Source organism: Eupeodes corollae, chromosome 2 (assembly GCF_945859685.1).
Source record: "Eupeodes corollae chromosome 2, idEupCoro1.1, whole genome shotgun sequence".
In the NCBI taxonomy this organism is placed as follows: domain Eukaryota; kingdom Metazoa; phylum Arthropoda; class Insecta; order Diptera; family Syrphidae; genus Eupeodes; species Eupeodes corollae.
Genome location: NC_079148.1, coordinates 22,334,257 through 22,353,100, shown reverse-complemented (window position 1 = coordinate 22,353,100; position 18,844 = coordinate 22,334,257). Strand labels below are relative to the sequence as shown.

General features: G+C 30.6%; 1 protein-coding gene across 1 annotated transcript in view; it reads right to left on the bottom strand.

Annotated features, from left to right (window-relative positions):
• The window catches only part of LOC129946809 (protein obstructor-E), a 30,118-nt gene extending 17,248 nt beyond the window's left edge, over positions 1–12,870 (bottom strand). Inside the window, exon 1 of the mRNA XM_056057153.1 lies at positions 12,654–12,870. Within this exon, the coding sequence (XP_055913128.1) occupies positions 12,654–12,705 (52 nt within the window). The 5' untranslated portion in view covers positions 12,706–12,870. The remainder of the gene's footprint in view (positions 1–12,653) is intronic.
• Between the last annotated feature and the right edge of the window lie 5,974 nt (positions 12,871–18,844).

The window sequence follows — 18,844 nt, the reverse complement described above, 5'->3', positions numbered from 1 at the left end:
AGCTATCGATAACGAAAAAACCGTCGCGAACGTACGGACTTAGGTAGTTATGCTATTAAATTGTATCTTATATGAATAGTTTGGAAGTTTGACATATCCCCCTTTATTGAATGCTAAACTCAATCCAGTCAACAAATATTGCCATCTGTTAGAATTGTTTGAAGCTTACAGATAATTGTGATTGTCAAAAAATGGATAAATAATTTGGAATAAAATAATATCATGATCATAAATTGAGATGTAAGCTATCCTATCTTTCAAGTTGGATCAAACTGCCCGCGGCGTACAAATTTGATTAAAATCGGTTAAGTAATTTAGGAGTCCATCGTGGTGAAATATCGTGACACGTAATTTTTATCTATTGAGTTAACTGAGCATATTAAGTGACATCTGTCAAATAGTCTTATACAAAAAAGTATTGCCAGATTAAAAACAAGAATTAAAAAAAAAAAACCTATTACTATAGATTTTACAAAGGTGTGGCATAATAATTAATATTGTAAACAGTTTTGGTCAAAAAATTCGAACCGTATATTTTTTGTATTTTGCATATCTTAATAACTTAAGTGAAAGGTTTAATTACTTAAGGCTGACCTAATAAACATGTTTTGCATGCACCTACTCTTTTTTAAATTTGCAAAACCTAAATCTAACGAGGTTAACAATTTTTTAATTTAACATTTTTGTCTGTCCCAACCTCACCCACTTTCTTAAACAAAAAAATATGTTTACTACTTCTACAAAATAATTATGTTGCCGAAAAAAGAAACACAAAACAATACAAAACAACATTCTCTTATTAACAAATAAAAATTCCTTCTGTGTACCTGCACCGCCTACCTTCAACGCATGATTGGCAACGTGAGTCGCAATTCTTCTTTTTTATTTTATTGTTTTACCGGTAAAAATAAATCTTAAAGTCTGCATGTATCCCTAATTGGTCTTTTATATCTGTCTACTTTTCTGTTTTTGTTATTTTTCAAACTTAATTTTATGCTCATGTCATTTAGGTTTATGTTCGTAAGTTTTCGACGTTCATAACGGGTTATCCATTTTGCGGTTTCAAACTAAGTTGTTAAATTTTTGTTTTTCAATTGGCATGATGGTTAGTGCGTTGAACTGTCATGCCAAAGGTCTTTGGTTCGATCCCTGCCTGTGCCAACTAAATTTTTATTCACGGGTACTGCCCCTTGCGAGGAATTGACAAATCCTTCAAGAGTAATTCTTGTCATGAAAAGTGCTTTCTGAAATAAGCCGTTCGAATTTGACATATAAACTGTAGGTTCCCTCCATCCCTGAAAACAGTACTCGCACACAGGAATGGTTTAGATTGCAAGTCACTAGGCCCTGGTTCTCTACGGACTGTTGCGCCACCTAATTTATTTGTATTTATTTTACAACAAAAATGATGAGTCTGCCACAGCCACATATCGTGTTTTAAGAAGGTTTACATAATCGTCCAACTACGCAAGCAATTGACAAAATTGTGAACAAATTTGAAGAGACTGAGTTGGTTACAGATCGTTTCGCTCGTACCACTGATAATATCGCTGTTGTAAGTGAAAATGTTGCCGAATGGGTGGATTATTCGTAGTTTTCAGGAATTAGTACTGTCGTACGGCACATTATGCCGTATTTTTAATTTGGATCAACACCTTCATCCATACAAAGTCCAGCTCACAAAAAATACTCAAACTAGCTGACCATTCCAAAAAGGCGGTGAACGGCGGTTTTTCGAACAAAATTTTCTTCAACGACGAAGCACATTTCTCACTCGGTGGGTATGTTAGGTAGAAATAGCGATCTCAAGGCAACATAGCCTGTGATCCAATTAGCGCTGTAGTACGCCGTTTTGATAAAAGGGCATGTTAATAAACGAAATTGTCGTATTTGTTGTTCTGACAATCCTTAAGTAATTAAAGTGAGGCCATTACATCTACAAAAAGAGGCTGAGATGCGACCCACACTGTCGATTTGTCTGCTCAAAAGTTTGTCTATATGTACTCGTATCAATTTTCACTAAATTTGCGTACTATTTTATGTAGATTTTATTTTTTATATGAAAAAACGGACTGTTGGATTTTTATATAAAAATTACTGAATATCGAAAACAATATTTTCTGTGAAATAAAATAAATTTCAAGCCAATATTTTTAAGTTTTGAAAAGCTATTTGAGTCGAAAGTAAGTTTTTACGAAGTTTTAGTATTGTTTTTATTTTAGAATTTTATTTTTTGTAAAAAAAACTGTCAATTCGATTTTTTTTTAAATTTTACCAACAATATTTCTTATGAGATAAAATTACTTTAAAGCCAATACTTAAAATTTTTAAAGAGATATTTGAGTCAAAAATCAATTTATACCAACTTTTATAAATTTTTTTTAGGTTTTTATTTTTTGTAAAAAAATGTCAATTCGATTTTTTTCAAACTTTAATTGAATGTTGAGAGCAAGATTTTTTGAAAAATAAAAGTAAATTAAAGCCAATATCTCAAAGTTTTGAAAAGATATTTGAGTCGAAAATCAATTTTACCAACTTTTATAATTTTTTTTTTTAGGTTTTTATTTTTTGTAAAAAAAACTGTCAATACGATTTTTTTCAAACTTTAACTGAATGTTGAAAACAATATTTTTTCAAAGATAAAAGTAAATTAAAGCAAATATCTCAAAGTTTTGAAAAGATATTTGAGTCGAAAATCAATTTTTACAAACTTTTATATATTTTTTTTAGGTTTTTATTTTTTGTAAAAAAATTGTCAATTCGATTTTTCTCAACATTTTTCAAAATATTTCAATATTTCATATAAGATAAAATAAGCTTGAAGCATAAATTTCATGTTTTTGAAAAGATATTTGAATCGATATTCAATTTTTACGAACTTTGAGTAATGTTTTTTTTAGATTTTTATTTTTTATAAAAAACTGTCTATTAGATTTTTCTCAAAATTTTATCAGATGTGAAAAACATTATTCTTCGTTGCACAAAATTGTTTTAGAGATAAAATCATATTTCAGTCGTAAAATTTTGGAGGTGACAAATTTTTTTTTCAGTTTTATTGATTTATAAAAAAACCGTTATATTGATTTTTTTCAAAAAATATACCTGTTTTGTATCACGTTACAATATATTATATAAAATTTAATTCAAATCTCTAGCGTTTTTGGTTCGTAAGATATTTAGGGTTAACCAAAATTTTCTCTTTTTTTTTAAACTGCTATGGTAAAAAAAACACCCACGCAATTTTCTTGAGAGCCCTTTTTGCATCTTTCTGCCTTATTAACTGTATATTTGAAGTTGATATCTCTTCTGGTTCTTGACGAAAAAACGTCGCGAACGTACGTACACACGCACGCACAGACATCTTTCTAAAAATCTTTTAATTCGACTCTAGGGACCTTGAAACGTCGAGAAATGTCAAAATTTTCAATTTGACAAATCGGACCCATTACAATAACTTCCTATGGGAAGTTAAAAAGTCTGGAGATGTGATCGTACCTTACTTCTTCAAAAACGACGATGGAATTAATGTCATGAATCCGGCTCGAAGGACCAATGTTTATTCGACAATTCGTAAATTAAAAACTCCTTACCGCTGGTGGGGGGAAGTAAAAATAACAAACTGGTAGGTTGCCGTTTTAATAGCAAGTGAACTTAACTGCTCAGAGAGGTTGAATGATGTCAAAATTGAAGATTTCAATTTGCTTGTCATCATTTGTCTTCTAATAACTGGTGTAGTCTGGTCATGTATCCCAGGTACTGAATCGAAGTCGCAACTGATGTTAACTATTGTAGAATTTGGAACACTATAAATCCAAGTGTTCTGTTGATGCATCTCAATCCGGCTTTTTTTGAGAGGTAACGTGGGAAACCGGGTTTGTGCAGATAAACCTTTGACTCTTGAAACCAACATTCATCAAGCTATGGCTGAGATACCGCCAAATATGTGTCAAATAGTGGTCGAAAATTACCCCAAAAGAACCGATGTTTGAAGCAACTCGCGTGGTTATAATTTAAATGATGTAGTATTTAACGCATAATGTCAACGTTTAGACTTTATAATAAAAAAGAAATATCATGAAAACAAACATTTTATATGTGTTTTATTTACGTTTACTTTAGGAACCGCAAAATGGATAACCCTGTACAAATCTATAACCAATACGGATAGTAAAACAAAAAGCAAATTAATACACTTCACTGAAAAAAGTACAGTTTGTGTGCATGTACTTAAAGTTAACAGCCAACAGGTTTGATTTTGTTAAGAAAGTACAATAACGTTCATATGTAATATCGAGTAGGTTATACATGGCGTATACGTAACCAAAAACAAAATATCTTGCCTGATGAATTAATTCGTCGGTTTTTTGTTCTTTTAGATATTTTTTTCTTTTATTTTTTTGAATTTACCACAAATGCGTATATGTATATGAATGTAGTTCCATTGTTGTTGTTAATATTATAAAGAAAAGTGAATGTATCTCATTTTTATTTACCACCAAAATGAAGTAACTTTTGTTACAGAATTGTTACAGGGTCATATAAAGCTCAAAAATTAAGGCAAATTAACTTGCAGGTTAAATCAGAAGATACATTTTGAAAATGTTATCAAATTCAGTTGGAGATTAAAATATTATTTTTCTTAGCAAAAGAAACAAGTTCATATAATTCTAATCAGGTTTTAATAAAATTCTTTTCTTAAAACTGAACTTTAGCATTTATAAAATAAACGCGCGTCTCTTAAAAATGTAGGTGTTGATCTTTAGAATTAATTTTAACAAAATGGTATCAACTGAATTTTTATAAGCGGCATTTTAATTGGTCACTCGATGATTTTGTGCACAAAGTCAATAGAAAATAAGACAAAAATGGCATTTTCGTCTCTCTGATGTTAAGTCAAGTTAAGTTATCTAACAAAAAGTAGCTGAGAGTAGTCAATCTGTTTAAGTTGTGAGCTTTTGGCGTGACAGAAAACACAATTTCAGTAGCAAAACTGGAAAGACTAGGTGTAGCTTTTTATTTTACTTTTCCTTAATTCTATACAAAATATTTATTGTTGTTGTAGTTTTTTATTTTATTTTGCTACTATGTTGGTATTTCCTGGGAGTAAGTTTGAATTGAAAGACTGAAGTTGCGTTTGATTAATTTTTAGCTTGATTAAATTGCGATTATTTATTTGCTTGCTTTTAATATTGCGTGTATGAGAGAGAATAAAAGGTAAAACAATTTTATGAGATTACTTATTTTAAGATAACTTATAATTGATGGAAATAAGCTTTAATCTTTGACAGTTTCTTTCAATTTACAATTAAAATGAATTTTTTAATATTTTATTAACATAAATTCATATTTTTTTAAAGAAAACATATTCATTTTAAAGTCAAAAACATTTTATTAAAAGATCATTGATAAAAATAGTTCCATCAATGCAATAATAAAATTAATTTTTTATGGAAGGTTGGGCTAAAATTTCAATTTTGTTTAGACCATTAATAAGATGTATGTATTGTATATATTAAATTTGATCTTGATTTTTAAAAATCTTATATTTGATAATCAAAGTTTTTAAGGTTTTAAACGGTTAATTAGTAGCTTTTAGATAAAATGGTAAATTCTCCAAAGAGTGTAACACGTATTGTCACCATGCAGTATCATTCGGTTTTTATGATTTTAGACTTATATTGATAGTTTTATAAGATAGACTAAGAAACATATTTTTTTTTTGTTCAATAGCTATACAGAAGATAACCTAGAAAAATCAATTTTATAGCTCTGGTAACTACATCAAAAACAGGCAGTCATTTATAATTAGACTTATGGGTTAAATAAAAGGTTTTATTTTGAATATCCTGCGTGTCAAATGTTAAAAGATAAGAACTTCAAAAATATCACCCAGCTTAATTGCGAGCTATTCAAAACAAAAACCTCTTATTGGAAAGTCCTACATGCGACTTTGGTTTTGAAAGTGGTTTGAATGCATTTTTAATTTTAAAGTTGTTATATGTATTCTACCACTTTAAATAATACATTTTTTAATATGTACAATCCAACAAAATTTTGGTCAACATTTTTGTATAATAACTGAATTTTTCAAGTGTAAGAAGGTTTATATTGCAAACTTTTAAATTAAAATTAAATTTATTAGAAACTGATTAATTTACTATGTATTTTATGACATCAACTTAATTAAAACTTCATTCAAAATTAAAAAAAAAGTTAGTTAAAAAAGTATGGTAGTAAACGATTAAAGGAAAATGGTTGTTAAAGGCAGTAAACTTATCATATTAATGTATTTTTGCTTGTCTCGAAGTATTGTTTAACAGCAACTTAATAACGTTGTTGAGGGATCTACATAAATGTACATTATTTAATTTAGAGAATTGAATTTTTCAAAATGGTAGTTTTTAAACAAAAATATTTCATAATTGTAAACAATTAAACTTTATTAACTTCCCATAGGAAGTTATTGTAATGGGTCCGATTTGTTAAATTGAAAATTTTGACATTTCTCGACGTTTCAAGGTCCCTAGAGTCGAAATAAAATATTTTTAGAAAGATGTCTGTGCGTGCGTGTGTACGTAAGTTCGTACGTTCGCGACGTTTTTTTCGTCATCCATAGCTCAAGAACCAGAAGAGATATCGACTTCAAATAAATTTTGTTATACAGATAATAAGGCAGAAAGATGCAGAAAGGGCTCTCAAGAAAATTGCGTGGGCGTTTTTTTTACCATAGCAGTTTAAAAAAAAGGTAAGAATTTTGGTCAACCCTTAATATCTTACGAACTAAAAACGCTAGAGACTTGAATTAAATTTTATATAATATAATGTAACGTGATACCAAATAGGTATATTTTTTGAAAAAAATCAATATAACGCTTTTTTTATAAATCAATAAAGGCTCTTGGAAATTACGCCAGAAGAAATTACGTCAGAATTTTTTTTAGGAAGAAACGCCAGAAAATTCTTCATACAAAATTCTGGTTTTATTTCCTAGGAAAAAATCAAAAATTTTTCTGGCAAAATTTCGGAATTTCAGGCATTTTTTCCTAAAAATTTTTGGGTGTTTTTTTCATTTACAGAAATGGAAAAAAAAGGCAAAAAAAATATTTGGAAAAAAGTCAGAAATAAAATTTCTGGCGTTTTTTCCTTTTCATGTTTAGGAAAAAACGCCAGAAAACTGTATTTTGTATAAATTGTTGTAATAAATAAACAGTTTTACTACACATTCTTTGTCTCTATCATCTATTGTAAGTTGCAAGCTCAAGCAGTTGCAGATTCAAACGAAAATTACAAATGTCCATGCTGCCGGGAAATCGTAGCAGACACTTTGCAAGTTTACATTTAGTAAAAATATGTTGTTCTTTTCTATTTTTTAAATAAATTGTTACAAATAAAAAAATTATTGAAAACTTTAGTAATTTTTTGCGTGGCAGCCACGCCATAACCGCGTCGACCCGCGCCGCGTCCGTAACGCCATGACCAAGTAGCGACTTTTAAAGTGCAAAACATTTTCTGGCTTTTTTTAAAATTGATATTAGGAAATTAGGCCAGAATATATCAATTGGTTTTCTGGCCTAATATCCATTTTGATTTCTGGTTTTTTTCCATTTCTGTCTGGCACAATTTCCAATGTTTCTGACTTATTTTCCACAAAAAATTCTGCTTCTTTTTCCAATTTGAAGTAGAAAACATTTTCTGGCGTTTTTTCCAAAAAAAAATTGTGGCGTAATTTCCGGGAGCCATCAAAAAAGACAGAAAAAAAAAATTGTCACCTCCAAAATTTTACGACTGAAATATGATTTCATCTCTAAAACAATTTTGTGCAACGAAAAATAATGTTTTTGACATCTGGTAAAATTTTGAGAAAAATCGAATTGACAGTTTTTTTCTATAAAAAATAAAAATTTTAAAAAAACATTACTCAAAGTTCGTAAAAATTGAATATCGATTAAAATATCTTTTCAAAAACTCGAAATTTAGGCTTCAAACTTATTTTATCTTATAAGAAATATTGTTTTCAACATTTTTAAAAATGTTGAGAAAAATCGAATTGACAGTTTTTTTTTTAAATAAAAACCTAAAAAAATGTATAAAAGTTGGTAAAAATTGATTTTCGATTCCAATATCTTTTCAAAACTTTGAGATAATAGCTTCTTGCTAATTTTTTCTTATAAAAAATATAGTTTTTAACATTAGGACAAATTTTGAAAAAAACCGAATTCACAGTTTTTTTACAAAAAATAAAAACCTAAAAAAATGTATAAAGGTTGGTAAAAATTGATTTTCGACTCAAATATTTCTTCAAAAATTTTAAATATTGGCTTCAAACTAATTTTATCTGATAAGAAATATTATTCTCAACATTCGATAAAATTTTGAAAAAATTCGAATTGACAGTTTTTTTACAAAAAAATAAAACTCTAAAAAAACAATACTAAAACTTGGTAAAAATTTACTTTTCTTTCGACTCAAATAGCTTTTCAAAAATTAAAAATATTGGCTTCAAACTTATTTTATTTCACAGAAAATATTGTTTTGGATATTTAGTAATTTTTATATAAAAATCCAACAGTCCGTTTGTTCATAAAAAATAAAATCTACAAAAAATAGTACGCAAATTTGGTAAAAATTGAACTTCTAAGCAAGACAAATCGACAGACGGGATGGGAAGTTATCAGTGTGGGTCGCATCCCAGCCTCTTTTTTAATTTATAATTAGTCATCTTTAAAAAAGAAGTCACTTAATTAACTAGACAAAACTTGTCATTTTAAAAGGGTAAGGCCTTTTTAAAATGACAATAACTGAAAAGAAAATAACCGGTCTTAAACTTTTTACGTTTTTTAGAAAAAAATAATTGGAGTGTAAATTACTGACATACGTCATCCCAACAATAATCGTAAATCTTGAAAACCATATTGTGGAATCAGCTAAACAAAACCTTCATAAATTTAACGTTTCTTATACATTTAAAATTTTGCGGGTTTGTCCTAAAATGAGTAACCATTGAAGCCAGGCCCAGCACAGTTTTTTTTTTTTACAAAGTTATTAAAAAGTCTGGAGCTTACGGTCTTCAATACTTTAAATTTGCGAATAGTGTTCATGACGTTGAAAACTCTTGAGGTTTTTTTAATAAAATAATTTGAAACGTATTTCAATAGAAGAAGTATTCAATAAACAAATTTAGTCATGCAACAAAAACACATGGATACATGGAGATACAAAAATTGATTCTACAAAATAAAAATGGTCGGCAAGGTTTTCATCCTGGCAGAAAAATTGCACATTTCTGATGGGTTTTCATCGCCTTAATTCAATAATCCGATTTTAAAATTAATGTTTCAGGTCATGTTTTTAAGATAATGCCTTTTAAAATTCGAAAAATAAGTACATTAGGTGTTTTGAGGCTATTTAAATTTATTATGTAGCTTTTTTCAATAACATCTCTAATAATTTTCTTCAATATTCACTTTAAATATTTGAATTTTTGTTGCAATATTAAAATTATTTGTTGAGATATTTAAATAATTTGTTAAATTATTTCGTATATTGAAAAATCTTCAAAAGTTTAAACGAGATGGTAAACCAATTATGCTAAAACAGTTTTCAACACAGAAAGGTAAAACGGTTTAAAAGTAAGTCTTCTTCTTGTAACGAATCTATTGCCTAAAAAAAATCTAATATATCATGTTTTAAATTATATTTAAAAAAAAAAAGAGGCTGGGATGCGACCCACACTGATAACTTCCCATCCCGTCTGTCGATTTGTCTTGCTTAAAAGTTTGTCTATATGTACTCGTATTAATTTTTACTAAATTAGCGCACTATTTTTTGTAGATTTTATTTTTTATGAAAAAAAACGGACGGTTGGATTTTTTATAAAAATTACTGAATATCAAAAACAATATTTTCTGTGAAATAAAATAAGTTTGAAGCCAATATTTTTAATTTTTGAAAAGCTTGAGTCGAAACGAAAGTAAATTTTTACCAAGTTTTAGTATTGTTTTTTTTTAGAGTTTTATTTTTTGTAAAAAAACTGTCAATTCGATTTTTCTCAAAATTTTTAGAATGTTGAAAACAATATTTTTTATAAGATAAAATAAGTTTGAAGCCTAAATTTCAAGTTTTTGAAAAGATATTTGAATCGATAATCAATTTTTACCAACTTTTGTTAATTTTTTTTCGGTTTTTAATTTTTTGTACAAAAACTGTCAATTAGATTTTTTTTAAATTTTATTGAATGTTGACAACAATATTTTTTGAAATATAAAAGTAAATTCAAGCCAATATCTCAAAGTTTTGAAAAGATATGTGAGTCGAAAATCAATTTTTACCAAATTTGGTAATTTTTTTAGGTTTTTATTTCTTGTAAAAAAAAACCGTCAATTCATTTTTCAGAATGTTGAAAACAATATTTCTTATAAGATAAAATAAGCTTGAAGCCTAAATTTCAAGTTTTTGAAAAGATATTTGAATCGATATTCAATTGTTACGAACTTTGAGTAATGTTTTTTTTAGATTTTTATTTTTTTATAAAAAAAAAAACTGTCAATTCGATTTTTCTCAAAATTTCATCAGATGTCAAAAACATTATTCTTCGTCGCACAAAATTGTTTTGGAGATGAAATCATATTTAAGTCGTAAAATTTTGAAGGTGACAAATTTTTTGTTCAGTTTTTTTTATTTATAAAAAAACCGTTAAGTGGATTTTTTCAAAAAATATAGTTCTTTGATATCACGTTACAATATATTGAATAAATGTAATTTAAGTCTTTAGCATTTTTGGTTCGAAAGATATTAAGGGTTAACAAAAATGTTCACCTTTTTTTCAAACCACTATGGTAAAAAAAACCGCCCACGCAATTTTCTTAAGAGCCCTTTCTGCATCTTTCTGTCTTTTTATCTGTATAACAAAATGTATTTGAAATCGATATCTCTTCTGGTTCTTGAGCTATGGATGACGAAAAAACGTACGAACGTACGTACACACGCACGCACATCTTTTTAAAAATCTTTTATTTCGACTCTAGGGACCTTGAAACGTAGGGAAATGTCAAAATTTTCAATTTGACAAATCGGACCCATTACAATAACTTCCTTTGGGAAGTTAAAAAAATAACGTTAGGCCTAAACTTGAGCAAATACTTAAAATTAATGTTTGAATTCCAAATAAGAACTTAAAATTAAGTCTTAAATTTATTTTTCAAAACTATAAAAGTAGATTTTCTCCAAACTTCAGTTAGAGTCAAATCAAGATTCATAACTTATGAGAATTTCGAGAAAATTAGTCAGATACTAAAATGATCTAAATTGTATCTGAAAGAGAAATATTTTAACTTCGCTAAATAATCAAACAATTTATTGTTAAGAAATAGGATATTGACTTTTAGCTTAGCTTTAAAAATCCCGTTTTTGATTGTTTTTGGCATTTTTAAACGGATATAATTTAAATACCTGATGTGATAGAAAAATTAAAATTCAATATTTGAATTTAGGGCATCTTAGTAATTTAAAAATTCTGTTGTTTGGTTTGGGGTACATTTTCAAATACAAAGAAACTCAGAACGGTTACGAAAACTCACAAGATGGACTTTTTAATTCAGAAAGAGTGAACTCAAACATTGATTTTGAAATAAAATCAAATTTGTGTGTAATTTGTTAAACCCAAAAAATCTAAAAATGAAGAACCTAAAAAAGATTACGAATGGGCTAATTTAAAAAAATGATTCCGGACTAAAAAGAATCATATGCCTTGAAAAGGGTATCTCTCCAAATTTTACATACATTACATGATATTTTATTGTTGAACACTAACTTTCATATAAATAAATCGCAAATCGTGGGCACATATACCTACATTAAGATTCCTGAACTTGATTACTCGAACTATAAAACTATTAGTCATGATTGTAAAATTTGACTGCCCTAGCAATTCAACTCTACTCGTATACTGCACTATTCAAATCCAGCTTTTCCAATACTGGCTGTATGCAATTTCAACCCCTATGTCGTCATTACTTTAAAATTGCCGTTATTAACGTGTTATTCTGACAACAAAAGCTTTCAGCATTTATTTTTTCTTATTTTTTTAATTTTTTTTTTAAAAACAGTAATATTTTGGAATGGTTCAAGATCTTCAACTTTCAGACAAGACATTTAACCAGTTTAACCAGATTAGAATTATTATATTACCCCAGTATTATGGAACACACGGTGCCACACCACACCATAACCGCGCACAAAACCACTCTCTAAGGTACCTACCTACCTACCCAAGAAGGTTGATATGTGCACAATATAATCTAGAGTATAGAACTACTCGGGGGTCTCTTTTGGACTTAAAGCGACGCAGTCACTTGAAAGGCCCCTCGGGGCTTGAAAATAAAAAAATCACAACCCGAACCCAAGACCCAGTGCAGTGAGCACTTAAAAGTGAAGGTACACTCGAGTATACATAATATTGAAAGCGAAAAACAAAAAACAAACTACATTGCAAAACCCTATTCAAGCTGAACGATTGGTTTAATCTATCATTTTGATATCAATATGCCACTGCCACATTGTGGCATAGATTTGAATTCGTTACGACACAAAATTTTGTATGAATATTTACATATGTAGACATTTAAAAATCATTAACAATTAAATCAAGAACTTACCAAGACTTATCAATCCCATAACAATTAGGATACTTGTCTGGAAGCGTTTCATGTTGAAAGTTTTTATATTTTTTATTTTCGTTTTGAATGCGCTTAAAATTTCGACTCGAATTTGACGCAACAATTCAGACACAGACACTTCCTACTTTGCGGTGATGGTATTCTCCGTTTCCGTTTAAGCTAAGCCGCGATCGAAAATCAACTGACTTAAGATGGCTGTGACCAAGTAAGACTCAGCTTTGGATTGGGCTTATAGCCAAACTGACAAACAACTCTTAGCGCATAATATTTAACATCAAACATGTTCCAGTTCGACAAAGACCTCCTAAACTTTACATTTTCAACCATCAGCCCCATCAGCCGCCTTCGTATGAGACACCAGCCAGTGAGTCAGTCTAGCCCCAATGATAGTGAAAGCTTTTGCTTTTTTCTTGGTTTCTTGTATGCACAGAGGAGTACGGATATTGGACAAGCCGTGGTGGCTAGTGGTGGTATCTCCTCAGTTCCATTATCGCGAGTGAGTGTCACTGTTGGTTGAGTAGACCCTTTCTATATAGGTAGCTAGATAATATTACAGATTGATCGATAGTTGTTTTTTGCGGCTAAGGAGTATTGGTGGCGGCGGCCGGCGGTCCACATGCTTAGTTTACCTGCAGCTCAGTGGAATCAATGGATTTTCTATGGGAACAATATGATTATTGATGAAGTGTAAATCCAAAAAAAAACAACACAAAGCTTGATACGATACTGAGTTGCGTAATTTCAGATTATGTGAGAGTCACGGCACTCTAAACCATAGATAGTTTCGGACACAACATAAGTAGAGTTATGCATATATGGAGGTAATCGATGCAGGCACTTAAGCCAGACAATAAGCTTGGCTTATTGATCTTGTGGTTGGGTTGGGTATTGAGTTTGACGGTGATGGCGAGTGAGTGAATGAGTGGTACACGTACATAGTTTGATTTGGAATTAGGCCAAAATATTGCTTGGGGGTGCAATTACTATTATATTTTTTTTAGAGTTTTGCTATTCTATTTTTTTTTTATCCCCTCTCATGTTTATTTATTTTATTTATTTATTTATTTATTTCACGGTGTATAGCTAACACGGTAAGATTAATCTTATAAATTCGTGATAGTTTATATCTATTATGTACATTGTTCAAGTTTAATTATTTAAAAAAAAGAGCAAAAATTAACTTTAATGATTTTTAAATATCTAAATATAAATTTTAATGAAATCAAAAAAAAAGAATATAAACAAGAAAAATAGAACGGGAATTTATGAGTTAGGATGAAAAAAGGGGAAAAAGAGGTTAATAGTGACAGAAAAGATAGAGGAGAAAAATTAGAAGTTAGTTGCTTTGAATAATAAAGAAATGTTTTAAACTATTTTGAAATCGACGCGCGTTGTTTATTTCTCGCAGATGAGGTGGGAGTGAATTCCAAAGGCGGATTGCAGCTATAAAAAATTGTCTTTCAGATGTAAGACATTGGAAACGGGGAAGTATTAAAAAATTTGATCTGTTTGAAATTTAACAAAGCTTTGAAATGACATATTAAGGAGTTTCAGGCTCAGATGAGACACATGATCGTATTTTCTAAGTCCGTATATGTAACGAATAGTACTATTAAATGCTACCTTTAATTTAGTTTTGCTGGCAGAATCACAGTTAAAATATATTTCACAACCAAAAGTTAGAACTGGGATAACTAGTGTTTTTGCGAGAATCATTCTTGTGTTTAATGGTGTAAACTTTTGAAAAGTCCACAAATTCCGGAGAATTCCGTATGTTCTTCCTACTATTAAATTTATATATAGTCATTCCAGATCAATGTTCTGTTGAAAAACATTCCTAGATTTTTTGATGAGTTTACAAATTGTAAACAAATGCTGTTGAGCATTACAGATGGAAAATAAGATATATCTAACACTTTTTTAGAGATGACAAGACATTTACATTTGCTTGGGTTAAGATTTAAACCATTTCTTTCTGCCCAGCTAGAGATTCGCTCAAGATCCTCGTTCATACTGAAAATACAGTTTTCTATAAGGTCTAGTGCACAGCTTTGATATATTTGAATATCATCTGCGTAAAAATGTTTTGAAGAGTGCATAATTATTGACGCTATTTCGTTAATATATAAGGAAAAAAGGAGTGGAGCCAGTATCGATCCTTGCGGAACATCTCGTACTATGGGAAGGAAATCGGAAAGCTGATCATCGAGACAAACGGCTTGCTTCCTATTGGTTAAGTAACAGGACAACAGTTTGATCGCTTCTGGAGAAAAGTTGAATTTTTGACGCAGTTTATTTAGGAGAAAGGAATGGTTTACCATATCAAAGGCCTTCGAGAAATCGAGAAGAACCAACACACTGACACAATCCTTATCAAGTTCGGATCTTATATCTTCAATGACTTTCATCAGCGCGGTTGTACAACTGTGTTTTGGTCGAAAACCTGATTGAATATTCACTAAGAGGCTATTACTCGGTACATAACTATTAGGTTGAGTTTGCATTATGCGTTCGCAGACTTTTGATAAGAATGGAAGAATGGAGATCGGTCTGAATTCATCACATAGCGATTTTTTTGGGATAGGAATAATTTTAGCTGATTTCCATTTTTAAGGAAAAAATCCAGTAGTAAGAACGGTGTTGAAAATATGTGTTAAAAAAGGCAGTAACAAAGGCAAAATGGCTTTGAGGAAAATAGGGCTAATTCCGTCCACCCCCATTGCATTAGATTTAACTGCAAGGAAATTTTCAACAACAACTTCATTTGTTACTCCTGAAAAAGAGAAAGTACGTCATCTGTATTTATGTCTCCTGGTTGAACTTGGTTTAAAGGAGTTAAAAACTTGCGATTTAGTTCATTGCGGTCAACGCTGTTCCCAGTTCTTTTCGATGAAGCAGAAATATTTGTCTTAATCTCTTGCTTCCCTGAGTTTTCGGGGGGTGTAAAGGTGACACCTTTTTCTTTTTCATCCTTTCCAGAACGCGTCATACGGTCCATTATACATGGAAGAGAAATTAGACAACGATTTTTAACTATTAATTATTTTGGGAGAGTGTACTTATGCAAGATTCTCAAAATTTAAAAAAAGTAGTTTTATTTTTGGATAGTTTAATGAATTATTTTCATAGATGGAAGTTAAAAAAAAATTAATTCAGGTTAAACACTCTACAAGTAACACTTTCTCACACTTTAGAGTTATGTGGGTATTTAAAAACAATGCAAATAATTATATTAAGCCGGACGAAACTTATAATACGTCTATTCGCACTTGAACATAATTTATGTAGAACACCGATTAGTTCATATATTTTATTTAAAAAGTAGAAGAAAATATTTATGTATAAAATCATAGGGACATGTAAAGATAACACTGGTCAACACTGGTTTTGCCACACGAACTTTGACTTTAACTCAAAACTTGCACTATGCAGCAAATTAACAGAAGCGCTTCCAAGTAAACCGTTTTAAAAATATTTGTGGTTGCATTTTAACCCTTTTTTGTTTAAGCATTTTTTTGTTATTAACCCTGTGAACATGTCGAGGAAGTGTAACAATGATCCTAACTGTTTTTGTTATGTTTGCGGAGAACTGACATAAGTTTAAGTTACACCTCGAATAAGTTTAAGTTTAAGTTTTAATTGACTCTTTATTTCATTTTAAGTACAAAGTAACAATTTGTTATATATTCAACAAAAGCTTATCTTAAGTCACAATGGTTTGGCCTATGGCCGTCTACCAGACTGACATTTTGAAATATACAAATAATATTTATAGTGGCAATGGTTAAAACAAAATTATAGCAAATAACAATTTTAGGTATCTAGAAATCTTCGTTTACTATACAATTTCTATATCGAAGCGCAGCAACAACATACGAGTAAAGTGCATCCCATCCAACGGATCCGTTTAGTATGTCAAGCAGCTCAGTATCATTCAGACTTTGTTTACCGAAGTGTCTGATCCTAAACTCATTTAAAATTGGACAAATTGCGATGAAATGCTTTATGTCTTCACGTTCGTTGCGATTGCACAGACTGCAGAGTATTGGCAGGTCAGGACGGTGGGGAATAAAATTGAGAGGGAGAAGTTCTCCTCGTGTTTTGAAGATAATACTAATCTTATGTAATTGGTTCGAGTTGAGGAAATATGTATTGAGTCTATTGTCAAAAATCAACCGACTGTAGTAGCTTCTAAAGGTTGACTCTCGTGCCTCGGATAAGTATCTGTCATAGAGCGCTTTTCCAAATCGTTCTAATAATGCTTTGAACTTTTCCTGGAGCAAAACGAGTTGTTCATTTTGATTTACCGTTAGCGTTGAGTTACAGAAAGCCGCAAGATTTCTCCACTCTGTTGGCATACTTCCTGATGTTCTAATGGTGTTTTTCAGTATGATTTTTGGCAATCTCTCATCTGACATTTCGAAAATTTTAACGATGTAGTTAAAATGTAGGTATAATGTTTCCATAAACATTGGAGCGACTCCTGTCTCATGATACAGCATGTAGTTTGGTGTATTATTTGGAAGACAAAATATTCTTTTGATGAAGTATCGGAGGCATTTTTCAACTAGTTCGAAAGAGTTGTATCCCCATACCTGGGAGCCATATAGAAGGATAGCTGACGCTGTAGATCGAAAAAGTTTTTGCTTAGCACTATGCTCAATACATCTATTTTTGAAACAGCGTTCCCAAACTGCTGAAATTCCACGCTTTGCTTCTTTCAACTTTCCTTCTAGATGTTTTTTCATGTTAAGATTCGAAGTAAATAAAACCCCGAGGTATTTATATTCTCGCACTATTTCTACCGTTTCCCCATTATAAGACCACTTTTCATTTCTAGCATTTCTGCCACCACCACCTCTGAATATCATTACCTTCGATTTCGATAAGTTGACTTGTAGGTTCCAACATTTGCAATAGTCTTTCAATTTGTTCATCATAAGTTGCAAGCCATCTACTCTTTCCGAGAAGAAAACTATATCATCTGCATACATTAGGGCTGGTATTTTGATTCCTCCAAACGAGATACCACCGCCAACAGCATCTGTTATGTCGTTTATATATAAGACAAAAAGCAAAGCACTTAGGATACATCCTTGTTTGAGTCCCATTTCTGTTCTAAATTCATCGGAGATAGATTTTCCGTCCCAAACATAAGCTGTGTTGTTGGTGTACAGTGCTCTTAGCGTATTTATTATTTTGCTTGACAAACCAATCGTGGATAACTTATAGAAGAGGTGATCACGGGTGACGGAGTCAAACGCTGCACGGAAATCAACGAAAAACACATACAGTTTTTTCTTGTTCTGAAGATAATAGTCAACTATGTTGTATAGTGAAAATATATGGTCGATCGTTGAGTAGCTCCTCCTGAAGCCGGCCTGGAACTCTGACAAAATTCTTTTTCTTCGAACCCAATCCGACAATCTATTTTCAATAATCCCAGCAAACAGTTTTGCGATGGTGTTTAAGAAAGCAATTCCCCTATAATTAGCTGGATCTTCAGCGTTTCCTTTCTTGAAGAGTGGGAAAATAATGGACTTCTTGAATTCATCAGGAATTATTGAGTTTTGGAAGATTCGGTTAAATTCATTTGTTAGTAGGGCAATGTACTCATCAGTGGCATTTTTGTAGAATTCATACGGAATTTGGTCATCTCCTGGTGCTTTGTTTGATTTGCAGTTTTCAATGATATTTTTAACTTCAGCTATCGAAAAAGGTGCATCAAGGAAGTCGTTTATCACAAGTGGGGCCGCGTACAGGAACAGAGGAGAAAATAATGTTGTATTAAGGAGGGACTTAAAGTGATCCTGAAGACTTTGTGCATCCAAATTAAGAGAGATGATATTCGTTGATTCATTTAATGTTTTAACAGCTTTCCAGAACTGAACAGAGTTGCTAGCTTTATTTATAGCCATTACTGCCTTTTGTTCAAAAGATGATTTTTTGGCGCGACAAATTCTTTTGTATTGGGTGTTTGCATCAGCATAGAGTTTTCTGAAGATCGAGAGAACTGACATTAAAAAAACAAAGACGAAACTTTACGAATCTTGTGTTGGAGTGTTATCACCAACGTTTTGGTTTTTCTGTCACCTGTCAAGACAAATCCTGGGCTCCTCATGTCTGTTGCATAACGTGTGTGAAAACTTTAACCGACTGGAAGAAATGCG